Source organism: Drosophila montana, unplaced genomic scaffold (assembly GCF_035044405.1).
Source record: "Drosophila montana isolate Dmon_TW-CO22-7 unplaced genomic scaffold, ASM3504440v1 contig_3200_1, whole genome shotgun sequence".
Lineage (NCBI taxonomy): Eukaryota > Metazoa > Arthropoda > Insecta > Diptera > Drosophilidae > Drosophila > Drosophila montana.
In genome coordinates this window covers 3702465-3730450 of record NW_026998080.1, presented here as the reverse complement: position 1 = coordinate 3730450, position 27986 = coordinate 3702465, and the positions used below count along the sequence as shown (strand labels likewise).

Genomic DNA, 27986 nt, shown 5'->3' with positions numbered 1-27986 from the left:
AGAGGGCTTGATAAGAACCGAAAAGAACTGAAATCAAATCAAATCAAATAAGAGTAAAGTAAATAAATACGTTGATTGTATATGGTATAACATGTTAACATTTATTATTGACTACGTTTAATATCTGCAGCAGAGAAACGCATTTTGCAGTTTGCAGGTACTTAGTACTAGTTCTTGTTATTGTACGCTTGTCTATAAACTATAAACGACTATATATACACATATTGTTCACATATAGAGTATATATATGTATGTATAGAAGACATATATGAGAATTGGGGCTGGGCAAGGTTAGCGTTAAAGTGTTAATAAATACTAAGAGTTTTAGGCATTTGCATTATATATAATAATAAATACATCTCGAGTTTCGTATCGTATATATATATATATATATATAGACATATATATGCATGTATATGTATGTTTAGTTCTAAAGTAAAATATTGTAAGTAACCGATTTTGTTAGCCGCTGTTTTCCTGTTAACTTCTTAACTTGTTAACTTGTATTTTCTTTTTCTATATATTGTTTTTTCTGACTGTTCTTGACTGAACAGGGCCATGTTGTACATTCGCATTAGTTTTACAGCTATAATTATGTACTTAGTATTCGTATAGGCTATATATATATATGTATGTATGTATATCTGGTATTACGAGCTAAGGAGGCTAAGTAGTTAAGTCTTAGATAGGGTTAAATAGCACTTTATCGTCGCGTGGTTCATATCCATAAAATACTTGAGTAAAGATACAGAGAGTATACAGGCTAAGGTGTGTGTTATCTTTTGTTTTGTTTTGTTTTGCATCATTTTTGGTTTGTTCCCTCGAAATAGTATATATATATATGGTGTATATATATATATATGGTCATAGATTCAACAGCATTCAACACGAGATCAGGATCACGACTGCGCGGTGATCAGACAATCGGCACGCACACCCATTCCATCAGCCGGAACAGCAGCGAGCACAGCCAATTCTAGGCAGCCGTTGTCACCTTTGGCCCCACGCCAGGCGGCGCAGCGGCCGCCTCTGGCGACGACGTGGCCGAGGCTGAGGCCGAGACTGAGACTGAGCTGTCTGGCTGCTGCTCCAGCTGCTGCTCCAGCTGATGATCCGGCGAGGGACCAGCGATGCTGCTGCAGCTGCTGCTGGCCAGGGTCTGGCTGGTGCGCAGTTCGGGTGGCAGATAGATTTTGACTACGCTGGTTATCTTAACGCGGCAGTTGGGGCAGTTGTTGCACCTGTGAAGGATCAAAGTATGGCAATTAGTAAATAATTAATGAATTGATTAGTAGTTTGGCACTCACCTAGCCGCACACTGCGCACAGGCAATGACGTGACAGCAGGGATTGAACACGGTGTTGATCGCACGATCCATGCAGATCTTGCACTGCATGGCCTCGTGTATGCGATTGTCCACGCAGCGCTCAATCGCCGCCTCACGCGCCTCCTTCTCGCGTATGGCCAAATCTATCTTGCCGGCCATGGAACCGGCTGCATCCAGGCCGCCCGGCTCACAGCTGCTGGCATCATCGATGGCCGCCATCGCGGCCACATCGAAGCCGCGCTCGTGCAGCTTGCGGCGCGCCTGATCGTGCACCTCGCGGCACGTGTGCTGTATATCGAATACGTAGCGCTTGCCCAGCTCCGTGTCCTCCTTGAACATCGATGCAATGGTGCCCTTCAGATCTCGCGTAAACTGATTTGTCACCACGCAGCGCACCTTGTCGCACACGTAGAACGCATGCCGCTCCGTTATCGAGCGGTAGAGGCCGGCGGCAATCGGCTGCTTGGCCAGCTTTATCTCCAGCTCCTTCCGATCGTTGTGGTCGTCCACATACTCCAGCTTAAACGTGCGCCTCAGCGACTTGGCAGCGGCAATGGCACTGAACGGGATGCTGCAACAGACAAATCACAACATATTCAATATAGTTTATTGCTCAACAAGCTTTAAGCTTTTCAAGCTTTAAGAAGGTGCTTACAAAGCTCCGAACTATTTTTAATTGTTGTTGAAATATCCATGGAAAATACTTAAACAGAGTTAAACAGATATGCGAAAGCTCAGTTAAGCTTTTCTTGTCGTACCTTACACTTGAAGCTTTAATAAGCTTGCAAAGCTTTCAACTGATTGATTAAATATTGTAAAAATAATCATAAAATAAGATGAAAATAACTTGAATAAAGTTAAAATAATATATAAAAGCTCAATGACTACCTTTAACTGATACGTAAGCTTATTAAGTTTGAAAAGACTTGAGCTTTTCTGTGCGTTAAGTGCACTTTAAGCTTTAACACACTTGGAAATATTCATAAAATAAGATGGAAAACTTGAAACTTAAGCTTAAAGATTATTGCAAAGTCCTGAAATATTTTTAATTAATCTAAAAATTGTCATGAACAATGCCAAAAATACTTGAATAGAGTTATGCAATTGATCTTTTTTGTGCTTTAAATGCACGTTAAGCTTTAATATGCTTATAAAGCTCCGAACTATTTATTATCTTATGTGGAAATAATCATAGGATAAGATGAGAAATACTTAAGCTAATGAGAGAAAGTTCAATTGGGCTTTTTCTCTTGCCTATATTCCACTTTAAGCTTTAATATGTTTTTCTTGATTTTTTTGATTTTTAAAGCTAATATAATCTTTGCTAGAGCTTCTGTCTGAGCTTTCAAAGCTTTGTATTACATAAAAATGGAATATAATCAGAGCAGGACTTAGGCATAAAAAACTAGTTGGCAAAAGCTGGCAGCACGGCCTGCTTGGACTTCTTTTAAGGTACGGGAGCTCACCTTTCTTTTTCGTCCCCGCGAATGACGGTGATGCCATGGGCGCCCACTGCGATGTCGCAGCGGGTGGCGCTCTCGTTGGTGGTGAGGCCGCTGAAGAGCTCCTCGCCGTAGCCGCTGAGCTCCTGGATCTCACGCAGTAGCCAGTACTTGGCCGACTTGGGCGGCATCGGCAGCTTGGCCAGCTTGCTGTGCTCGGTGGCAATCTGGCGCAGAAAGTCGCCCGGGGGCTCGCTGTCGCAGGCATTGGGTAGGATCACGTATTCCTCGTACATGCGCAGCGGATTGCTGGCGAGGCGCTCGTCCAGGCCCGAGTGGCTGCTGCTGCTGTTGCTGGGGCTGCTCGAGCTGGAGGCGGATGCGGAAACTGACGCTGACGGCGATGGCTGCAAGTTGTTGGGACTGGCGACGATCGTCGTGGTGGGCGCGGCAAGGGCACAGCACTCGATGTGCTCGACGGACTTCTGCTTGGAGAGGCGGCGCTTCTTGAAGCTGAGCACGTGCTCCTTCTCCTTGCGCTGCTGCTCCAGCTTGTGCTGCTGCTGCTGCGCCAGCTGCTGCTGGGCCAGCTCGCGGCGCATCCGCATCGGGCACTCGGCGCGCAGCGCCTGCTCATTGAAGCGCAGCCCATCCGCCTGGCAGAGCAGCGCCGCCAGCTTGGCCGCATTGCTCCAGTCGTGAGCGCACAGCCGCGCCTCCAGCAGATCCCTGCGCGCCTGCATATAGAACAGATTCCGCACGCTCTCCTGCAGTATGCTGTGCACGGGCACCCAGAATTTCACGCGCATCGCTAGCATCAGCTGGACGCCGCTGCCGCTGCTGCCGCTGTCGCCGTGCAGGCGGTTCCTCAGGTTGTACCATTGACGGGTGCGGGACTCCTTCTGGTTGGGCGTCCACGGCTCCAGGCCGAAGTACTCCATCTCACAGATGATGCCCAGTCCCTTGCATACCTGCAAAGCAAACAAATGTCCACATTTAGTTGAGGTTTATATATAAGAAGCATAAAAACTTATAATTCCCAACGTGTTATAGCGCTAGACAAGCTAAAGGGCAGTTGATAATATCTTGTGTATGTAATATACCAATCGATTCTTCAAAGCGATTAACGAATTAATCAGTTGTTCACATTTAGTTGAGGGTATAAATGAAGCAAAAATACTTATAATTCCCAACGTGTTATAGCGCTAGACAAGTTAAAGGGCAGTTGATGCATTACTAATCGATTCTTCGAAGAGAATAACTTATCTGTTCAGATACGTTTTGCGTCGTTTAATCTAATGGAGAAATCTCTCGACTGCTTTTAAGCTGAATGCCTTGAAAGGAAAACAACCTAAACGCTTTCCGAAGCTTATCAGCTGAGCTTGTCAGCTGCGACTGCTGGGAACCAGTCGACAATGTCCTGTCAGTTGTCCTGTCTGTGGACTTGTCAAATCCAACATCGTTGCTATGACAGCACCCAACGACAACTGCGTCTGGCAGGATGTGTGTGTGTGGGCGTGTGTGCGTGGGCGTGTGGGCGTGGAATGAGGGAGGATAAGGCCTCGGAATATTTGCTTATGCAACGAGTGTGTCATCATTGCGAATGGAACGAATTCAAATGTTTGCTGCACGTCAGCCTTGACAACAACAACAACAACAACAGCTCCAAGGATTCTGCTTTCGAGTCGCCTGGAACTGACTAAGGAATATCCTGTCAAGTCAAGAGATTAACCCAAAGGAAGTATGACTATACTTAAAGACAAGTTATTGTAAAACGAATTTGTTTTTAATCAAAGGACTTTTAATTGAATTTGTTTTTTTCAGTAAAGAAGACCCTTTCAGCTGATATACCCCATTGACAGCGTCAACTAATGGGTATAAGCCCAATCGACTACGAAAACGACAACATAACCAACTGCAAATCAGCAAAGTCCACGCGTTCACGATGCTGTACGTTTGATTTAACTGGCAGCCATCCAGCGTGGCATGCCACGCAACCCCCCCCCCCCCACCTCCTCCCCCTCCACCCCCTCCACCTCTCCACCACTCTCTCCATCCCCTAGCGCTGCTTGCACCAGTTGCACGCGGGGGCGAGTTGCTTGGGTCAGCAGCGATGGCAAAATAAAATGAAATTTGCACAGCTCACACAAATTCCAACAACAATTTCTCAGTTGTGTCAACACGCGCAGAGGCCCTCCGTCCTCCGTCCTCCTCCTGCTTTCCACCCAAGCACCCGACCTGCCCCTGGCCCAACAGCACTTTGCATAATGAGGCAACTTGTGAGCCAAGAGGCATGCCGCCAGGTAGGCAGCAAGGCAACAAGTTGCTCCCAAGGAGTCACGCGTCAGCGCCTCGCACATTTTCACTTTCCAATTAGACAGCCGCAGAATTTCAGATGAACCTTGTGTGTGTGTGTGTGCGCGTGTGTAAGTGTGTGTATGTGGGCGTGGCTGGAATTAGCCCTGGCAAAATGTGCGCACAAATAAAAACTTGTGAACAAATCCCGGGCACATTGGCATTCACAATTATTGAGTGAATCCAATAAGAACCTACTCTTAATTCAAATTGGATATTCGAATTTAATTTGCCTCTCTACTAAACCAATTGGAACTAGTGTTACAGGGTATCTGACAGCGAGTCATTGTGTTCATAAGAACTAAAGACTTATTTTAGCGTTAATTAGAAATATTTTGTCCATTCGCAAGGAAATTCTTTCATTTAATAAAACCAATTAGCAAGAGAGAATTATTTAAGAGATTAAAGGAAAGTTGCTTTTATTATTATTATGTAATAAATATTTATCTATGGTATTAATGTGCTAATTTATTTATACAATAGTTTATTATTATTTGCTATTATTATTTGTTGCGCAAAGCAGGACAGGTGTTTATCTGGAAATGCTAACGTAATTGGATTTATTTCCCCAATTATTTTGTTATGGACAGTTATCTAACTAATTGGTTAAGTTCACGATAAATATTTAATTATTTTGATGCCAATAAAGCGGATTTACAGTTGCTTCGAATTGTCAATCAACTGTGCAGACATTTCACATTTCGATTGTTCGAATTCTTTGATTGACGTAGGTTCTCGAGAGGCTTCATTAGATGCAGCGCTGCTCACGGCCCTGGCAACAGCAGCAGCAACCGCAACAACAACAACAACAACAGCGAGCAGCAGCCCTGAAAGCGACAACCCTGGGCGAGACTTCCACTTCCGCCGCAAAATGTGGGAGGGATGACAATGTATAGAGAGATGACTGAGAGATTGTGTTTGGGACTTGAGCTACAAGTGGCAAGGCGCTGCAGGTTGCCAGGGCGAGTTGCATGTAAATCGATCTGCCAACTGGATTATGCGTAATTAATTGCGTTTTGCATGTGAGACAACCGGCACTTGCCCCCCCCAACCCCCAACCCGCCCGCAAGGCAACTCGCAACTGTCAACGGCATTTGGCAGCTTAATTAGTCGATTGTATTTGAGTCCCATTCACGAGTGCATTCACGAGTCGTTAGCACGATGACTGAACTCTTGATTGCGAATTCGACACAGATGAAAACTGTAATTGAGTTAATAGATGCCAAGTTAAAGGCGAGCAATAATTACAAAGCCATACTCAGAAGATGATTAGTAAAGATGGAATTCCATTTAAAAACTAAACAAATTATAGATAAATTTTCAGTTGAAAAACCAGAACCAATTTTGGCATTTTTTCTAATATTAATCTAGAACTAATCAAGTTTAATGTTCGGTTCGTAGCCAAAAAGCCAAATCAAATAAATTGTCCAAATTGTTTCAGTTGTATTCGTTTCTTGTCTTTAGGAATGTTGCCTATGTCATTTATTTTTAGATTCTACATGAAATGAAAATTTCGATAAAATTACGAAAATTAATCTTGTACATAATATAGTTTTGGTAACATGTCGAAAATATTTAAATACTGTTCCTGCTCGCAATTATAATTATTAAGCATTTCGCATTGTTGTTGGTTTTTTTTTTGAGCGCGAAACGTGGCAAATGGCTGAAAGGTAACGGCAACAACAACAACAATTGCTAAATCCATTCAACACAAAAACGTTGCCGTCGACTGCGACGGCGACGGCGACTGCGACGTCGCTAGCGAAGGTGCAAAGTCCACAATATATATGTATATGTATATATATTTTGTTCGTTTCGTTTCGCTAAAATTAAATAAAATGCGAATCGCATCAAAGCAAATGCGAAACGTGAACTTATTTTTTTCTCAACAAAAGCCGGTGACAGCTGTGTGTGTGTGTGTGTGTGTGTGTGTGTGAGCGTGTGTATGTGTGAGTTTAACTACATCTATGGAGGAGGGGGCATTTCAAAGGCGTACGGATTGGGCGCGGATAACAAAAGCTGCATAATTTGTATACAATTTGTAGCAAGATTGTATAATGCCACGCCCGCTGTGTGGGCGTGTGACGTCAGCACCAGCAGCAGCAGCTGCAGTGATTCCTATCTCATTCGAAAATTGAACAGTGCCCCGAAGGTGACACAAATTGAAATGAAAATATTGCCCCACGGGGCCGTCACAGTCACAATTTGGCATTTATTGCATTTCGTAATATGTACATGTGCCTTTACACATACATACATGTATGTAGGCACATATAAATGCCATGAAATGTTTGTTGTTGTTGTTACTGGGGCTGTATAATTTTATTTAGTCCGTAAAAAATAAACAAAATTACCAGCAACAGTCTCTGCTAAGGCAAAGTTATTAACTTTTTAACATGCAATCAACAGACGCGGACGCATGTTTTAAAAGTTTCAAGAGCCCCAATCTTAAGAGAGCTGCAGTCAAGAGAGTTGCGGACGGCGTTACAACTGTTCACAAAGGTAAACAAAACGGAGCAAGCAAAAAAAAAATACAAGTGCTGCTGAGGGGAGCGAGTAAGAGAGTGTTGCTCTCTGCAGCAGCAGCAAACACAAACAAAATTGTAAACGAGTGCGAACGAGAGATGGAGGTGGGGGCTATGACTCGCACAACATGCTGGCCGGATGAGCAGAAAACCCGACCATTGCATTCGAATTGGACTTTGGACTCGTGCCTCTGAAATGCCGTTTGGACTTTGGACTCGCATTCGTACAGTGAATGTTAATGTTGTTTTTGTTGCTTTTGGTGATCGGTAGCGATGCTTTTGCTTGTTATGTTTGTGTTTTGTGTGTTCTGCTGTCTTTGCCGTTTGTTGTGGTTGTTGATAAATCGCCATAATTGAAAATATTTTAAGCGGTACAAACAAATCAGAGACTGAGAAACGAACAAGTGCCATATGATGCTTGAAAACAGTAACTGAACGATGCGTCGCAGCTTTGCTCTGCCAGCAAGTGACGTCAGCTGAAGCAGTGCTCGCCGGCTATGGACTTTGCACTCTAAATTACTGTTGGTCTCCGTCTGTATTAACGTGCGTACACACATGTATAGAAATATCTACATATATACGCATTCAAGTGGAAAGCCACACTTGCAATTGAAACTAATTTTAAATGCTCGTTTTCCTTATCACCAAGCAACAAAATATTTTATTTATGCGCTTAAAATGCATTTTGATGGCCACACATGGCGTAAGCGTCGGCATTTCGAAACGATTGCAGCTAAGTAGAAAAGAATGTTAGCAGTAAGAGAGCGTGGGTGAAAAATTAGGCGGGGACATACATATCTACATATTTATGTACAAATAACTGTAAAGACCTCCAAGTAAACATACATACATATGTATGTAAGTATGTGCATTTTAATGTACAAGCTAACTGTATACATGCTCATCTTCAGTCGGATCTGATGGTGCTCACGTCGCCGTCGCCGTCGCCTAATCGTGCTTGACACGTTGGCGGTTTAACATTGTTCAACTCTCTCAGCGCCTTATAAAATGAAAATAAAATAAATAAATACACAGCAAAAAGGCAAAACGAGCGGCAGACACAGCCGCTGAAAAGACCCCCATAGATGGTTAGAATTGCTGTTGTTGTTGTTGGTGTTGTTGTTGCTAACTGAGCACGCGCTCGTCGAGTGATCACCAAAGATGACGATGATTACGCTGGGAAGGGGGTGGGAGAGCGCAGCGTACGCTAATAGAAAAGGGGAAGCCGCTTGACAGCGACTGCATCTTGGCAATGAAAGCGAAGGCCAAAGAGAGGGCGGCGAGAGTGGCTAGCAAACAGGTTCAATGCATTCAGTTTGATTAGCGGCAGGGAACGGGTTCGTGACGCTGGGCGCTTGGGCACTTGGGCCCTGGCGCAAGACTTCTAGCCATAAATTGCACTTAATTGCGAAAGTACCGATACACGGTTAACTTACGTGTCTGGCCAAATCACGTGCTGAGCGTGTGCCACTCGAAAATGATAACCATTCTAATTGAGGCAATCATTAAGTGATCTATGTAGATAAATGAATATGCACACATCTAGAGTTACATAAGTTCTTTTTAAATTATCATAAACGAATGTCAGACAAGGTTGCAAACCTGTGATGCAACGAATGGCAACTAGAATGACGGCATCTTATGAATACATATCCGAAAATACATGCATGCATATCAAGGTTGCAAGCCGTACCAATTTTAAATGTTTAATTAATATTTTAAAATGCAAACATATGTACATACATATACACATGAAAAAGCTGGGCTTGAACCAAAACCTGGGTTCATGTGTGAGGGAAATCAGGTTCATGAATTGGATAATGTACAATATATATACATGTACATATACATATGTTAACTAGAGTATTTTATACACAAAGATCAACTGATAAATATTGTTTTTTCTCGTGCCGTATATATGTACATATGTATGTGGACATATGCACGTATGCCATGTAAGTCTGTATAGACGCTAATTAATTGGAGTCTCTGACCCAAATGACTTTAGCTTATTTTAAACAAACTCAGCGTATTTTGTTGTTAGGCATACAATTCAAATTAATCAGCATAAAATACTTAATAAATTGTTGCAAGCGCAATATACAGTACATTCTATATGTAAGTGAGCATGTAACGGTATGTGCAATCTATGTATGTATGCACACAATATCTTCCCAGGAACAGAATCCAATTTCACTTTCGATTCGCTTACTTGAGATTAGTTTAAACTTTTAAGTCCCCTGTTACCCCCATATTCTGCTGTTGTACTTAAACTTTTGCTTATCGCGCTCAGTAACATGCCCTTTCCCACTCCTTCTTGCACATTTTGATTGCTGTCTAGTATTTGGATTTGCATTCGCCTTATTACTTCCCCGTGCCCTTCTCCTTTACATGCTGCCATTCTGCTGGGCGTCTCTCCGTGTTTTCGTCACTGTTGAAAATAGCTCAAGTTTTGTTGCTGTTGCTTCTGTCCGACCGCGTGCAGCTTGTTCTCTTCTTGCATTTGCCTGCATTTTATTGACGTGTACGTGTGTGCGTAAGCATGCGTTCGTATGCATGTGTGCACGACCGACTGACCATTGGACTTTGAACATTGCACATAAATTTTATTGCAAAACGAGACTGCAGAGCAGCAACAACAGCAACAACTATAGCAGCAGCAGCGGCAGCGAAAACAAAACAAATTCACGAAAAATAGAAAAACAAAACAACAAATGCATAACTAAAAGGTAAAGCTACAGAAATAAAGAGCATTTAAAATTAACAAAATTCTGCCCAGCTGCGATTTATGGCATAATTGAGAAGCAGCCCGCGTTTGCATTGACATTGATGGATTTCAATGAACGGAACGACAGGGGGTATCGGGTGGGTGAGTGTGACAAAGGGCACAGGTGTGTCTGTCAGTTTTCGATGTCCTGTTGCAGCCCGTGGCCAGCCCATGTCCCTGGTCCAAGGTCTGCCTGCGCGCGTATTTGTTAACTTAATTGAGTTTCGGTGAAAGCTTCGTAGTGGCAGCGGCTGCAGCGGCTGCGGCGGCTGCAGCGCAGCTTTGATTTCACTCGCATGGCCGGCCGCAAGCTCTGCCTCAGTTTATTGGAGCAGCAGGAGCGGCAGCAGAAGCTGTTAAGTGTCGTCAGCACCTTTTTTTTGTGGGCAATTACGGACAAAAAGGTACCGTTACACTATTGCTGCAGTCGCTGTGGCTGCGGCTGTGGCCCCAATTCACAGCATGCGCCCAGCGGGCAGCCGGCTCCACTCCTGACGTACCCGTTCGCCTCGCCAAGCTGACTGCGCTGCACATTTTTAAACAGGCGTAATGAAAATGTAAAACTCGGCCCGGCTGGCTACGTGACTTTTTGCACAGCGGCGCAGGCGACTGTAGCGACAGCAGCGCCAGCTGCGCAGCCAGCGGAGGCTGCAAGCAAAATGATGCTCGCCAAAACAACAGCAACAGCAGGCGACAAAGTTAAACACGCAAAATTCTTTGTCCATTGCAGGGCCCATAATTTTTGTATGCGTCATTTTCAGTGGCGAAATTGCGGAAAAGCCAACTCCATAAAAGACAAGGAGAGGTCCTGAGCGCGCGAGAGTGGCTCCCTCCAACAGACGTTGAGTGAGTAAGTGAGTGTAAGTGCGACTGTAAATTTGAGTTTGTGTGTGTGTGTGTGTGTGTGCAAAGCAAACAACTTTACAGCGACGAATTGCATGCCTTATAAAAGAAGCAGCAACCACAACAACAACAACAAGGGGAGAAGAAACATGAAAACGCATTAAATTATTACGCCACATAAGAGCCCATGAGTGGGAATGAGGTAGCTGATAGATATAAAACGTTGGCAGTGAGTGCATTTCGTAAGGGCCACTCACTAATTAGCATGTCGCATTCTCAATTGCCAGAACGTGACGCGAGATTGGCCAACTTTCGGTCATTTCATGTGAACTTTGTCAGCTGCTGAACTTTAGCTGAACTTTCGCCGAGCGCCATGATAGGGCAGAGGCGTGCGGAGGAGGGGCCAGAATCGACATGCTTGTTCACATCGTTAAAATGGAATGCGTTATTTAATTTAGTAAATACGTTTTAAATTTTATATTGAGAAAAATAGCTTTTAATGTGCTGCTGATTATTATTATTAGCAATTATTAATAGTTATTAAAAGATTACATTTACCAAATTGATACGAAGTAACGCAAACGTAACTTGTTTCAAAAATCATATTTCGTTAATGTGAACTAGTTCGCTCAGAACTAAAGTATATTTCCGTTAAATGAACTTGTTCTGCCCATATTTTTGTGAGTTTGGGCAACAAAAAGACAGTGTAAAAGTCTTGCCAGAGTTTTTTGTTGCATAACTGTGGTAATGTTTGTTTCTGAAAATCACATCACATTTTGGCCATGATAAATTACATTTTGGTCTGCCTAAACGAAATGCGCAAAACTTTTCAAATGTACCAAACAAATACGTAAATATGTGAGCCTGTATTTCGTATATATAATGTGTAGGTGTGTATGTGTGTGTGCGTGTGTGTGTGTGGAAAAACTTTGCCGCAAATAGAGGACTATTCAGTGCACACACATATTCCAGTTCTCCGGGCCTTACATTCTAAAATGCATGCAAACATTTCGTGCGATGGATGATGTGTGTGTGCACCGAGGCGGATGGATATAGTCAGTGTGACTTGTAAATCAGAGGTCAGGGTCTTGAGGCAGCTCCAAGCCAAATGAAAACGAAATGCGACTGGCGCTCCATGATGGGGCCAAGTGTAAAGATGCCCCAAAAAGCGGCAAGCGGCATTTCTTCTAGATGCGATGGCTGCCAACGTTTTTAGTGCATTTTTGTCATAGCCAAGATGCATAATACGATTATATTAAGCTGCACTTTGCCAAAGCATGCAAAATGTACTAAAAACAGCCAAGAAACTAGCCCAGTTGGGCATGGTCGACAGTCAGATACCCAGCAAGGCAAACTTCTTACTGAACTGAACTCTAGTTATCAAAATTAATCTCTTATATTGCTGAGTTCTAAATGAGAAACGTTTACGGATGAGACACAAAGAGGAACTGACAAATTCATTGGTTATAGTCGACAGTGAGATACCCAGCAATGCAAACTTTTTGCTGAACTGAACTCTGGGTATCAAAATCAAACTCTTATGTTGTTTAGTTCACGTTTAATGCAAACTTTTAAGTTCACGTTTAATGCAAACTTTTTGCTGAACTGAACTCTGGGTATCAAAATCAAACTCTTATGTTGTTTAGTTCACGTTTACGGATGAGACACACAGAGGAACTATTCAACTATTACAAATTCATTGGTTATAGTCGACAGTAAGATACCCTGCAATGGAAACTTCTTACTGAACTGAACTCTAGATATCAAAATAAAACTCTTATATTGCTCAGTTCTATTTGAGAAACGTTTACGGATGAGATACAAAGAGGAATTTACAAATTCATTGGGTTCCTATGAGTCATATTGAATTTTAGCTTTTAGCTATAGATATTCGAACTCTTGTGCTCACGAGGTATTTCGACTCGATTGTACGGGGAATATGTTAAGCATTGGAGGCGGCTTAGCTTTTTGGCTGATGGCCCGCTTCCAAATTGTTGTCACACTCAAAATTGCAGATAAAATGCTGGCGGTAAATGCAAATCGTTTTAGCGCCAGCGACCAGGACTCATTTCCAATTTGGCAAAGTAGTACAAAGCACTTATGCCAGCATGGTCGAGAGAGGGAGAGGGGAGGGGGTGAAAAAAAAGTAGTACAAGCCCATAACCGAAAATATTGGCGTTAAAACACGCCCACAGCTGCCGAAGTGGGAGGCAGATATACATATGCATAGGATATTTTTATGGGCATATCTGTTGTCCTGCAGCGCAGCTGCTGCAGATGATTTATCCTGCTGCTGCTGCTGCTGCTGCTGCAGCCTCTTGACCATGGCCAACTCGCTTGTTTACCCATAAATTCAGATGCCACACGACAATCTTTTGGCTCAACACCAGAAATACACTCCAATGTATTTCAATTAAGTTATCAAATACACACACGAGCACACAGATACACTTGTCGGCTTTTGTATTTGTAGCTGTATCTGCAAGGCGAATTTGTATCTGCTGGATTTGTCCGCCTGTTGCCAGGTGCCTTGCCAGGTGCCTTGCCGTCTGCCTTGTATTGATTTTCTGCCGTTTTTTAGCACCGCCAGCGTCAGTGTCTGTGTGGCACCTAAACGTCGCAGGGCCCTGTCCGCACAGCAATTCATGTTTGCACCTGATCATTTTGAATTTGATATGCAAACAGCGCCAGGTTGTAATAATACGTCGTTAAATCCAAATCCTAACCGGATTGGACGGGTTGGATGGGCTCAGCTCTTGTGGCTTGGTCTTTGCCTTTCGTGCACGGCCCTCATTATGCCAGCAGTAATTGTGCTCGACCTTGTTCCCATTGGTTCACTTTGACGACAACCGTATCGGAATCGCGCGTGTCACGCCTCCGCATGCCGTGACCTCCGACACCGGACTGCCCACCAGTTGGCCGGCCTGTCTATCCGTCATTCGCATGCTGCAGGCCATTCAAATGACTTGGTCATCGCAGTTAATGATGCCTGAACGCCAAAGTCAACACAATTTGCTCGACCAAGTGGGCGCTTCCCCCGGCCGACATTTAAGGACAGCACGCGTGGGCTACCCCCCTCGAACCGCACCCCCGCTGTCAAGCATATGCCAAATGGCCATTTTCACTTCGTTGAAAATGCGGAAATTTGAGATTCAGCAGTGAAACAGGAGGGGAAACAGGAGGGCAGCATGGCGAACAGTTTGGCCTGAGGCTTATGAATATCTAAATATATTAATAATTATTTGATATGCAAAGGTGAGCTTAATTCAATATAAATCTTGTATGACTAACACTAAAATTTGACAATTTTTTTAAATTCTATATATAAATTCAATTTGAATGGAATTCTAATAAAGGTTAGCTAATTGCTATGCATCAAACTAGAAGAATTTTCTCAATTAGAAGAAGAAAAATGTAGTCTTCGGTTGAAAGTCTGTGCTGAATTTGAACCGGCGACCTGTCTTAGGCTCATGGCATATATAAAACAAAGAAATTGTTTTAAATTAGAAGAAAAAATGTAGTCTTCGGTTGAAAGTCTGTGCTGAATTTGAACCGGCGACCTGCGTCAGGCTCATGGCATTCTATTTCATGTTGTTGAGCACAGTTTTTTGCCACTTTAAGTTCGTATTATCCAAAGCCCCCTCTTAGTGTAATTTGTATATGTATCTTCTGTGTGCAATCAATTTAAATTCTCATAACAAAAATCTATAAGCTTGTTACCATTTAGAAATGTGAGATCCATTTCCCTGCCCTAGTCGGCGTGTATATCTTTGTTTCGACTTTGTTTACCAACCTCATAAACTTTTTGTTTGCCGAATCCCTCTAAAATGTTGCCACAAATGGATTTGTTGCGAATCAGACGCAACTTTGGCACAAGTTCTGAGCAATCTAACGTGCCAAAGTCCTCGAAATTGTACTTTGGCTGGTTGCGTTCGTAAATCAACAAAACGGAAATGTAAATATTTACAAGTTAATAAATAATGCACGGAAAGTATCAGGTTCGCAGTTAAAACTATGTAGCTTATTATTATATGGATTTACGATTGTCAATTAGTATTTTATTTATTTTTCTTTTTTTTTTTTTTTAATTTGCATTCCTATATAATAAATAGCATTTGCTACTGCGATTATTTCCTTGAAATCTCTCTCGGTTAAAGGTCACGTTTTGTTGTACTTTGTTTTTGTTCTTGTTTTGTTGTTTTTATTTTTGCTGAATGACACTTTCGTCCCTTTTGTGCGAATAGCAAGGTTTTTAATTAATTATTTACAGCAGTTTAATTAATTTCGCTTGCAGGTCGACAGAGATTCCGTTTAAAGAGGCCCAATTAAATGGCCATTAGCTGCATTTGTTGTTGTCGTGAGGAGAATATCAAATGGGCCTTAACACACGGAAAACAATGCAAATATTTTCCAAATGCCGCAAGCGTTTTTCCACTTCATTATTTTTCCTAGTGCGCCTAAGATAATACAAATAATTGGATTCCAGTTTAATTAACATTTCTGTGTCGCCGAGGCCTGACCTTGAAAATGAGGAATTTGCTTTATTCTCTCTCTCTCTCTCTCTCTCTCTCTCTCTCTATATATATATATATATGTATTATCCATTTGATGCTTTTACTTAAAGCCAGTTAGGAGCTGAGCCTTTTATATTCAACGACCATCCACAGCGGACTTCAGCTTAAATTGCTTTCTTATCGCGGGGGGCCCATCGGAATTTCCGTTCCGTTGTTTGTTTTTGTATTACCGATTTTCAGCAAACTATATGTATATATATATATATATATATGCATACTATATGCATGCATAGCGCAAGGAAAAGCTGAAAACCACATGAAAAACAATAAAAGCCACGATATAAAGCGAAACAAAGGCGAAACGCTGCCATTAGAGACACATCAAAATGGCACTCACGGAGGGAAGGTTGCGAGGCAGCAAGGGGAGCAGGCTCTGGAGTGGGGAGCCGGATGTGGGGCAGCGGGGTGTTAAGGTGTGCGGGGCTGTGAGGCTGTGCTTGGGGCATGGGCTGGTGGCAGGCTGCAGGTGCTGGCTGTTGCTTTCGCCTCGGAATTCTGAATTCGACAACAATAACAAGGCATTCAATGCATTGGCATTGTTGTGGTTGTCGTTTGCGGTTTTTGGCTTCATTTTCACGCAATTTATTGTTTTCGACGGCCAAAGCGATTCCCGAGCAACCACCCAACCACCCAACCACCCAGCTAACCCCCGAGTTCCCGCCCAACCACAAGCTAAACCCCAGCCGGAATTCTATGTTCGCTTTCCTGGCCTGTACAAATTTTTTTAAAGCAGGCGCCTTCTTTTTTTTTTATTGTTTATTATTGTTCTAAGCGATGTTTGCCCGTTCAAAGGGTGTCCCAAGGATGTCGAGGGGTACGGGGGGAGGGGGGCTGGCTGTGTTTCCGCTGCAGCTTTGTTGCTGGTGTTGCGCCCCGTCAGGTTTCTATGGCTTTGCCGTTTCCTCTTTGCCAGCTGCAGCGCCAGCAAAAGCAGTTCAAGGATATTACGAGCACGAGCCAGCCAGGAACAATGGCCACGGATATATATGGGCACAGCTACGAATAATACTCGCAGCTCTCCTCACCTAGCCTAAATGGTATTATCATTTGCCAGCAGCAGCAGCAGCAGCTACATACATTGATTCCCCTATTGATGCCGCCTTAGTTCGTCCGGGTCCTGGTCATCATCATAAAAGTATTACGGCCCAAGTGGCAGGCAGTCGAGCTGCCTGTCCACTGTTTACAGCCAATGCACAGTGGTTCGAGCATTAGAGAAGATTCAAGCTCAGACTTTTGTTATTGAAAAGTCCTGAAACTTTGCTACATTTTTCTTTAAGTTTAATAATTTCTATAGACTTCGTAGGGATAACAGAATTGAATTATTGAATAGTCCTAAACCTTTGCTACATTCTTCTTTAGGTTTAATAATTTATATAGAATTCCTAGGGATAACAGGATAATGAAAAAATAGGAATTACAAAATTCAAGATTAAAGACTGAAATATTGATTATTGGCTTGATTAGAGGTGTATTTCCTAACCCAGCTAAATGCTGATGGATCAGTATATGATTTTGGATTCAACTTTTTTCAAATGTGTTGCACCACTGTGGCATAGTTGCACAGTGAGCGGTAATTGCATTAAGTGTCAGCTTAAAAGCCTGCAAGGCTCAACCAGAACAAGCCAAAGCTGCCTTGGACTGCGGGAGGCCAACGCATTGTCGCTGGATTAGCGGCGCCTGTTAAGATCGCATTGTCGTTGTCCGTTGGCATTGTCGCCCGCACAGTCATGGCTAATTAGCCAGGGAATGGCCGCCAGCTTGGCCAGCACATCCCCCCCCCCCACCCTTCCCTCTCGGCTCAGTTGTTTGGCTTTAACAATTAATCGATACAAAGAACGGACAAAGCGCGCTTTTGAGTCTCGCACGTCACGTGCGCAGACTTCATTACAGCGCGCAAAAAGCTGACACCCAACCCCATCCGAATACTCAACCTCCCAACCACCCACAGCTGCGACTGCGGCACGCGAATATACTTAATTTCATTTTGATTGGACGCAACCGGCGGCGCCTCCCCGCGGCGATTTCGCCAGATACATTTGCCGGGCGCATCGCCAAAGCCAAACCCAAAGCCAAAGCCAGCGCCAGGCTGTAAACATAAATTGCGCTGCCTTGGCAAGGACACGCACTAAACACACAAGGCATTTGGGTACAGGGCGCAGGGGAGGCAGGCGGGCGGGCGGGCGGTCGGGCAGGAGGACAGGTGCACGCACAAAACAAGCTACTGTCGCCAGGCGCTGCCAGAGTTGCCGAAGCTTTCGAAATGGAGTCCTAGTGTATTCGAAAGATAGTTTAGTCGAATTTAATTTAATTTTTGGCTGAATATTGGATATTTTAATGTTCCGGAAATACTCGGAACTCATTTCCATAGTCAAATCGATTGAGTTACATGACAACCCTGGCCAATCCTATTTGAAGGACCTTGTGAATATGGTAGATTAATCGAATTTAATTTAATTTTTGGCTGCATATTGGATATTTGAATGTTCCGGAAATACTCAGAATACTCATTTCCATATTCAAATCGATTGTGTTACATGACAACTCTGGCCAATCCTATTTGAAGGACCGTGTGAATATGGTAGATTAATCGAATTTAATTTAATTTTTGGCTGCATATTGGATATTTGGGCACTTTGTTGCATTCGAACGAGTTCTTTGGCATGTTGCGGAAATAGTTAGAACTCATTTCCATATTCAAATCGATTGAGTTGAATGACAACCCTGGCGCCACAATGCGTCGCTCTGTCTGTCTCCCAGTCGGTCGTTTTGGGTCGCTCCACATGACCCACAAAGCTGCAGTTGATAGACGACTCTGCCGCAATGAAAGCGACAGCTATGGGCAAGTGCATGTTGATAGAGGCGAAGGGCGCAGGATGGAGGATGGAGGTACTTGGGGCATTTGGGCAGTTGTTGCAATTAATTTTGAAATTGGCCAACGTCAATGAGGAAGACGATAAATGCAGCTCCGTCCGTTGTTGTTCGCGAGTGCAGGATTTAATTGTTTGGAAAATTCAATTCAATTCGGGAGGAAACAATAAAGCGAAAGCAAGCTAGCGGAAGACTATTAAATTATTGAAATATCTTGTCGAATATTCGCAATTATTTGCATGCATAAATAACTGTGTGCATGGGGACAAATATATGTATATACGTTTTTTGGGTCAGCCTGCTCCGAAATCTGCATTCCATATGCAAATAAATAAAAGGCATATCTGTGGCCATATTCGATTAGGCATGGGCAAATGCAAAAAGTGTGGTGCCACATGGAATTGGGCTGTGCTCTGATTGCAGCAATCAATGCAAATCTACTGGCCAATTCTCGCAGTGCGTTAGCCAACTGGATTTGCTTTATTGGCTTAGCCAGCTCCAAGCTCGGCCCGCATGCTAATTAAATCGCAAACACACAAAAACAGAAATCGAACAATCGCAAGAACAGCAACAACAGCAAGCAAATTGCCAGCAAATGAATTTGAGCATAACTAATTTTATGGCTGCTAAAATTTGAAGTGCAAATTGTTAAACAAAATTGTTTTGGTTTTTATTTTGTATTTTATATAATATATGTATATATTTTTTGTTTCCCCTACTATTGCGCAGTTCGAAGTTGGGTGCGGAAAAAATGGTAGCAAACCATACAAAATGTGTCTAAAGTAAATACTCTATATTATACATGCATATGTATGTATATATATATATGCATATATATGTATGTATATATATTTAAATATGTGTGCGTGCGTACACATGGGAGCCGTCATCAGCGTGTGTTTAAAATTTATGGCAAAAACTTGTTGGGGATTTTTCTTGTTCTTGTTATTTGTTTTTTATTTTGGTTAATTCGTTATGGAGCGTACCCGCAGAAAAACATAACAAATAACACAGCCTAAATAAAGTGAAACAGCTTAAAAATTTAAATAAATAATATAGACCTTGATACGCAATGATAAACTGAAAATAAAGTGGCCCTGGAGGAAGCCACGAATCCCACAAAAAACCACAATATATCTTTAGAACACAATTTTAAATTCGCTAAGATATATATTTGAAAACATCATAGTCAACTATCTAGAGAGTCGCAATTTATAAAAGTATCTGAAAGCTATCAAAAGCCAGAATTTTACTGTGCAAATAGAATGTTATAAATATGATGTTTGCATAAATTGTTAACAACTCTCGACGGCAGTTCAACTGCAAGGCGAAATGTCAACAATAACACCAGAAAGCCAAAGAGACAGCCAGCCATAGATACAAATAACTACACAGACAGATACAGATACAGAGACAGACACAGAGACAGATACAGATACAAATGCATATGTGAGCACAGTTTGTCAAAGATACATATATATACATATATATGAATATACACATCTGTATAGGTAAATCTCGTTTGGCGTTTTTTGCGTTTTAATTTTTTTGTGTCTGGGGCTTGGCACAATAACAATAACACCTACGGAACCGACAGCAAAAGAAGAAAAAAGCAGCACTAACAGAAGGCAACAGGGCAAAAAGAAATGTGTGATAAAGGCCAGACAACGACATAAGCAAGAGTGCTCCAGTTGGGCGTGCGAGACTAGGAGATACTCCTTGAATAACTTCTGTGCCTCAAGTCCAAGCTAGACGAATTTATCCGGAGAATGTTGTTAAGCGAACCTTATTTAAAATTGATAGTTTTGGATAATATAAAAAGGGAAGAAGATTTGACATACGAGAAAGTATAGACAACGACATAAACAAGAGTGTTGAAGTTGGGAGTGCGAGACTAGGAGATACTCCTTAAGTCCTTCAAGCCAAAGCTGTTCAACGAAAGCAATATTCTTCGTCTCGGAGTTATGCTTAAGCAAACTTTCTTCAAAATTGATAGTTTTCGATATTATAAAAATGGTAGAAGATATAGCATGCGAGAAACTATATTTCATAGTTTGAGCCCCTTAGCCTCTATAGTTAACGAGATTTGCGGAAGAACATGGCTAGATCTACCCAAGGGTCGGTCTCTTGCCTGTCGCACACAGTTGCACACAACCATCATACCCTTGTTGTGCACCGTTTTAATGGGTATGGGATATGTAAAAAGTGTTTTGTATAAACTGCAAATATCGAGGCACACATTGAGTTGCTGAACAAAGTTTTAAGCTCCTGCAATGAGTATTACGAAAAGTTGTTCAGGAATTGATCAAGGCCAATTTTGCAGCTGTAAACTTAATAAGCCAGCTAGCAGAGCATTAAAATTAATTAAGAAATACTTAAGTAATGCAAAAAAATAAATAAAATAGCAATAAATGGTGACATCTGCTACACATTGTGCAAAAAGGCAGCCGAGCGAATTGCGCCTCAAGAATTCGTGCAAAGAAATTATTTACGATTATTTATCATTTACGCTTTGATTGCTTTGATATCTTTGCCTTTATCATTTCGGGCTGTCTGTGCTGCTCGGTTCTGTTTTATTTCATTTTATTCGTGATCGTCCCTGTTCGGGTTTTTTTTCTCAGGTTGCTTATCAGAGAGCGGGCGATAAAAACGGAGGCCAACGATACTCAGTGCTTGTTGTGCTAATGATTTATCAGCGTTTGCTTGTTTTGTTCTGGTTTTTATTTTTAATCATACATAAATAAATACACGCACACACACACTCACACATCGGCTAGTTCATAGAACTTGTGTATCCATCAGATACAGATACAGACACAGATACAGATACAGATACGCTCTCCTTGGCAGCCATGTGCCAAGCATGCAAAAACTAGGCGCCTCCTTTGCTGACGGCTGTCAGGCAAATTGGCCAGCGGCAGCTGCTGCACTTGACCCGCTTGCCGGGCGGGCCACTTGAGATGCCTCATCAGCTCTGGGATTTTGTCGTCGACGCCTTCGCCTTTCAATTGTTGCCACGCACTTGAGCCTGCCTCTCGCACATACCTCGCACATGCCTCGCCTCCTGCGCATACCTCAGCCATATCCGCTGCATCCTTGATCTTTGCAGCTGCATCCCGCCCACGGCAGTGACAGCACTGGGCACAAATATAATTACACCCAACAAGTCAAATTAGAGCACAGTTTGCATACATTGAGCTGACAACTTGCTCTGGCAATCTGATGTGGCCTCAGTCAATAGAATAGCCATTGATGCTATTGATGATTGATGTCAGCTGGCTGAGGTACAATGGAATCGCAGCCTCAACTGGATGCTTATAAAGTCGGAAGAAAAAGTAGCTCTTTATCAAATGAAAGGTGAATCAGTATTCCCATGGCTGCTACTCACAGCTCGACAGAGTTTAACGACTCAAGAAAAACCTCAAATGTGGTTCAATTCGCTTGGAATCAGCGTGAATTATAGAACGTAGCTTTTTAAATAATTTATATAATTATAATATCTTTATATAATAATATAATATAAATGTTTATTCCCTGAGAAGATCTAGTTGAAATACAGACTGTTTCGCTCTCTCAGAAACAACTCGCGTATGAATCATAGAATCTGTGTTCTTTGCGCCCATTCGTTAACTTTATTTTTTAGGCAGTAAAAAAGTCGATTGATTAATCATAATTCTCTCGAGGTACTCGAGTGACGGCAAATGTGCAGCGTCATGGCAATATTTTGTGGACTTTGCGCCTTGCAGTCGTGAATGCAGTTCGATTTCGATGGCAGTTGCAGTACTCGGAATAAGTAGCCACTCGAAACCGCAAAATGTAATTGCCTGCAGTACAGTGGGCACACGATAAGCGATCCGATACGTTTGTGAATCGGAGTGGGTAAATGCAAGAACTTTGTTTATTATGCGAAGTACATTTAGGAAGAACTCTTTCATATGGTCTCCTATTGTTGAGTTTGTGTTGCTTTGCAGCAGGCTCCACTGTAGCAACAAGTAACAGGTAATTAGCAAACTCATTAACAAGCTGCGAAAACTGTTGCTTGATGTCGCCCATGGTGCAGGCACCGAGCACCATCATCCACACACGAGGGATCCGAGAGCCGGGAGCCGGGAGCCGGGAGCCACCCACCGTCGTCTGGCACGAAACGGAACTCTGCCCCCGGCTGACTTTGAATGCAGTTGAATTGAATCCCCGTAACGAACATTTTTGTAATTTGCCTTTGACATGCAAGCGGCTAAAGCGAGAAAGGGGCAGCCCTCTGACTATACAGAACTTTTGCCATTCGAGGGAACCTTACGTGCAAATTCAAATGCAAAACCTTCCAAGCCCCGCCCGGCGCACTCGGGTTCAATACCCACCAGCGATAAGCGCAGCCGCTTTTCTAAATTATGCAATTCACAAGCCGATGCACAGCTAAGCCCATCCATCCCCCTCGCCCCACCCCCCCCCCCTCCGCCCACCTTCTGTTACCATGGGAGTGCCGCTTATCTGGCCAGTGCACAGTTCATTTGCACCAGCTGCTCCTAATCTTGATCGGCTCAAGCCTCGTTTCGGGCACAGAATGCCGATTGCCTGATAGCCAGACTGCCTCGCACGGCCTTCCGTCTGCGGGCTTGACAAATGCCTAATCACACGGCCAAATTGCAGTTAGTCAGAAAATTTTAAATGACATTTGGTTCAACCAACGCAATACCTTGTTGGTTTCATAGGTTCAATAGAAGCGAGAAGCTAGAGAGAAGTTAGCAGCACAGGGAATCTTTAGTTTCCCATGCAGCAGACGACGACATTTTCACAGGATTCACACCTTAAATCTTGCCATTAACAAACCTTAACTTTAATTGACTTAATAATTAGTAAGATTTATCTTAAGTTAAGTTAAGTTTCAATAAATTAGCTTGATTTTAGTCAAAATAAAAAAAAAACAAAAAATGTTATTCATTTTTAATCAAATTTAAATTATAATTTATTCATATCAAAATGTTTTTCTGCGTGTTTTATCTTTTTAGAGCCAAGACCAGTTTTCAGCCAGACTTAAACTATTATTTAAATTACGCTGTCAAAACTCTGTTTAAAAAAACAACAAATGTTAAAGTGGCTGTCAAAATTTGACACTTCTTTCTTTTATTCATTAGGAACCTGCTTGAAATGGAATGTTGCTGCACAATTTTGACAAGTTTGAATCTAAGTAAAGTTTGTGATTGGTGAATGATACAAATATTGTGATCGCCCTTTTTCGGACCATGACCAGATCCAGTTGCAATTCGCACGTGAATCACACATGTCTGCAATTTTATTACGTCTTATTTGGCGCATATGGCTTATGGAATCACGTAGTGAACCACGCCCACTGCCGCCCCTGGTCGGACAAACACTTGAGAAGGGAAGTTAATTGGCTGTGAAGTGCTTTGCAGATATATTTGATATGCGCTCTGATTTCGCAATTGGCTGGAAATTAATTAAAAAACGACTTGCGTAATTCAATTAACAGGTTTCCATAGCGGGTTGGAGGGGAGGTGAGGTGAGGTGAGGTGAGGGGCGTGGCAGTTGACAGGTAATGACTTCATCGATTGGCATCGTCATAAATCTACGCCGGACACTCGCTCATTATCAGCCTAACAAGAACTTTGTCATCGCTGATAAGCCGTGACTAAAAGCTAAAAGCTAAAATCAAAGTCAAATTCGCTTTGATAAGCGGCAGGTCCAGTAAATCACAAGCGGATCGATTAAATATTAACCGTATTATTGCGGCAAATCGTCTTTGTGACAAAGACAAATTCACAGCAACTGAATACTGAATAACTTATAAATCATTTGGCATTCGAAGCGCGTGAATAATCATTATGAATAAACCACAAATATCACGTATCCGAAACAGATTTCAATTCGAAGGCAACAGGCAATTGTTTCAGATACAAATTTAACGCAATAATTAAATGATATTTGAATTAACATTTAAGTATAAAAAACTGAGCATCTGCTCAATTCCCTGACGAAATCATCGTCGGAAAATTGCATCAGGCAAAAGATTCAGAGATTACGTTTGAAGGAACAAGAAATTTAGATTACGTATTCAAAGATCTTAAAAGTTTATTACTTTAAGCCAATTCATCTTTGTTTTAAGGTGTTTTTCATGGCAAAAAGGATTTTTGAAACTCCGGCCTGAAACTGATTCAATAAATATCCAAGATCTACTCATGAAATTTTTCGAAAAATATTGGTTTTAGTAAATTTATCTTTAAGTTTGCAAGTCCCCATGTTAGAATACGAATTAATAAAATTATTCCTTTGAACAGTTAATCTCTTAATTTTCTTGATTATTTCAATTGTTAATGCATGTGCTATTGTTAAGACTTGCTTGGTGGAATTATACCCCAATAGGTATTCCAAATAAAAGCGCCTATCTGCATTTTGTAAGCGAGTTTCTCGCTAGTTTTGGATGTTGATGGCTCAGATAGGTGATAAGATAATGGCAAAAGTGCCATTAGGTGGGCAAAAAAAACAATACGAAGTTAACGAAAAATATTTACTGTGGCTTTCAGCTTTCGGGCGATAAGAAACTTGGCAACGCACTGGACTGGGGCAAGGAGAAGGAGTCGAGTACACATATTTACACAGCCATTTACTAGCCATAAGGCCGATATGCACACACATATACAGATATACACGCATATACAGATGTATGTACATATGGAGTATGTATTATGGTCTTTTGATAACTTTCGTCTCTGATTAGATTGCACACAAACAACGAAGAGCTGGAACCTATTTGGGGCTGGGCCAACACAAATACGGCAATAGACTTAATTAGGCTAACAAACAACTCGAATTGCCGAATTGGGCCGTAATCTGACCCAAAGTCAAGGGGCTAAATGAGGCACAAGATGCAGGGTGGGGGAGTGGGGGGGGGGGGAGGTAACCAACTGCCTTCTGCTGCGAGGCGTAACAGAAGCAGCGGCTCTTCGAGTGTTTGCTTTCAAGAGGGCGCCGCGCACTTGGACATTGAACTGTCGTAAAAACCCATATGGCATATGGAATATATATATCTGCCATATAATATAGGTTTCGCTGTAAGTGTGACCATATATGGTGTGCCCCCAGCTGGACTTGGCTCCCTGTACTACGTACTGCTGTGACCTTGTTTTTCCACGCTTCAAGTTATTTTTATTCTTGAGGCTCGACTCACGCTTCTCGCTTCTCAATTCTCAATTCTCCCGTGTCTTCTGCGCACTGAAATTAAAAAGCAGCTACGCCCTCGAACCCAGGCAGCAGATGATAAGCAAACTTCGACTGCTCAAGACCCCATACGACTCCATGTGGGGGGTACGACGCCTGCTCTCAAGGGCATCTCGCTCGGCATTTAAAACGAATTAGTGCATAAACAAACATCGACAACACGTAAACAACAAATTAAGCAGCGCGCTGATAAGTAGAAATGACAAACTGATAAGAAAAACATTTGAAACATGAATAATCAAAATAGTTTCTATAATGCAAAATGTGGAGAAGGGAATAAGACGAATTCGTTTGAAGTGCATAACTAAACATTACAATATTTGTAACATATCTTTGCAGCAGAGTTTAAGGCTTAAAGGGAAAACTAAAACATTAACTAAATCAATATTAAATACTTAGTTTTCAAATAGTTAATACAACTAAATGGGGAGGTCGGGAACAACCTTTAGTAAAGGTCTAACAAGGCACAAATATGGTCATAAAAAAAAAGGCTTGTCATTGGGTTTACCATAAAATCTGTTATTTTCGAAATATGGGCAAAATGTTATTTGAAATACGCGTAAGCAATCAATTAGCTATGCCTAATACCCTGCCTAATAGCACATTTTTCAGCTGGGTTCAATGTCTGTGTTATTTTTGAGTTTTAGCTATTTTTTCGATCTGCAATTCAAATGTTGCCACTTGCTGTTTGCCGTTTCGCTGTTTACGCGTATTTCGCGCAAAGTCCAAAGACTTGTGCTCACCTTTTCGAGGCATTCTTGGCCGATGGCTTTGGGATCCAATTCGACGGCCTGTCGGATGCCGTTCGGCAGGTCCACAATGCACCACATGTTAAAGGTTTCTGATTTGATTTCTCGACTCCTTGTTGAATCGAAACAAAAAGCAAACAAAAAGTAAAAGCTGTTTGTCGCTTTTCTTCTTGTTGTTGTTGTTGATTTTGTTTTTGTAATTCTTTCTTTTTTCTCTGCTTTTTCTGCTTCTGCTGCGGCTTTGCTTTTGAGCTTCCGCGTTACGAAAACACGAAAACCAATTCCAAGTCCGTAAACGTACAAGGCGCCAGCTGCGCTGCTAGCGTTGGCGTCGCAGTTGCTGTCGCTGCCCGAGCTACAGGTTGCGTTCAGCCTGGCTTGGCTCTATGTTGGTTTAACTTAGTTTTGCGTGGGATTTCAGCTTCTGTTCTATTGCAGTCACTTCTTTTTATGGTGCGTACTTAATTTGCTTAAATGATTTAACACTTTGGTAATTTGTAGACATTTTAGCGGCACCGCACGCCGACTTTTCACTTTTGTTATAGATATTCGCTTCCCTGTCGATATATGTTTAAGTATATATATTTTAGCTTTGTTTGTTGCTGCTATTTTTGTTAAACACGATTTTGGCAGACGCCGTTGCCGTTGACGTCGATTTCAATGCAGAGCTGACTGCTGATTTCCGTCCGTTCAACGCAAAGTTCCCGATACAATTGAATTCTAGTTGGAGGCGAAGCCAAGGCAAAGAGCATTTAAGAGGCAAGCAGCGCTGTTAACTTAACAGACTGCTGCTACTGTTTGCCCGCTGTTATGCTCAAATGAACTGCCAACAGTCTGGCCACGGCTACGCTTCAATTCGCACCTCGTATCTCCTCTCTTTGCATGCTCTTAGCTCTGTAGTAACTGCTAACAGAGCTCTCGCAATTAACACTGCTGCGCTCTCTCTTCTGTCGTTGCTCTCAGCTGCGGGGGAGTGGCAGCTGTTGACTATGCCGTTCCATTCAATTGCCAGGCACAGCTGTTGCTGTTTTACACAGCTTCTCTTTTGTTATCAGATTTTCCACTCCATTGCATCTGCACCGACAGACTAAGCATGCAGGTAAACTGTTCAACAGTTGAATTAACAATCAGTTGTTGCGTTTCTTTCTCTCCCAAATGAATGCAGGCCACGCATGTGCAACGCAGCTGCCTCTGTTCACAATGCCATTAAGGATTTTTGTTTTACGTATCTTTGTTTGCTTCCGACCTGCACAATGCAGCAAAAGAAACGAACCTCTTCCTTCTCACACAATGAATAACATAG

The 27986-nt window shown here is 42.3% G+C and overlaps 1 protein-coding gene across 1 annotated transcript; it reads right to left on the bottom strand.

Annotated features, from left to right (window-relative positions):
- Nucleotides 1-71: 71 nt before the first annotated feature.
- Nucleotides 72-27986, bottom strand: dnr1 (defense repressor 1). Its single transcript, XM_064687067.1, has 4 exons — nt 26678-27986; nt 2794-3740; nt 1308-1898; nt 72-1241 (listed from the first exon to the last, which is right to left on the bottom strand). Exons 1-4 carry the CDS (start codon nt 26762-26764, stop codon nt 977-979), a joined length of 1890 nt encoding a protein of 629 aa, XP_064543137.1. The 5' UTR covers nt 26765-27986; the 3' UTR covers nt 72-976.

Excerpts from the sequence above, each read along its gene's own strand:
- dnr1 (XM_064687067.1), bottom strand. The coding sequence starts at position 26,764 with ATGTGGTGCATTGTGGACCTGCCGAACGGCATCCGACAGGCCGTCGAA. Across the intron at positions 3,741-26,677 it reads GCCAAGAATGCCTCGAAAAG|GTATGCAAGGGACTGGGCAT; the intron begins GTGAGCACAAGT and ends TTTGCTTTGCAG. Across the intron at positions 1,899-2,793 it reads CGCGGGGACGAAAAAGAAAG|CATCCCGTTCAGTGCCATTG; the intron begins GTGAGCTCCCGT and ends TGTCTGTTGCAG.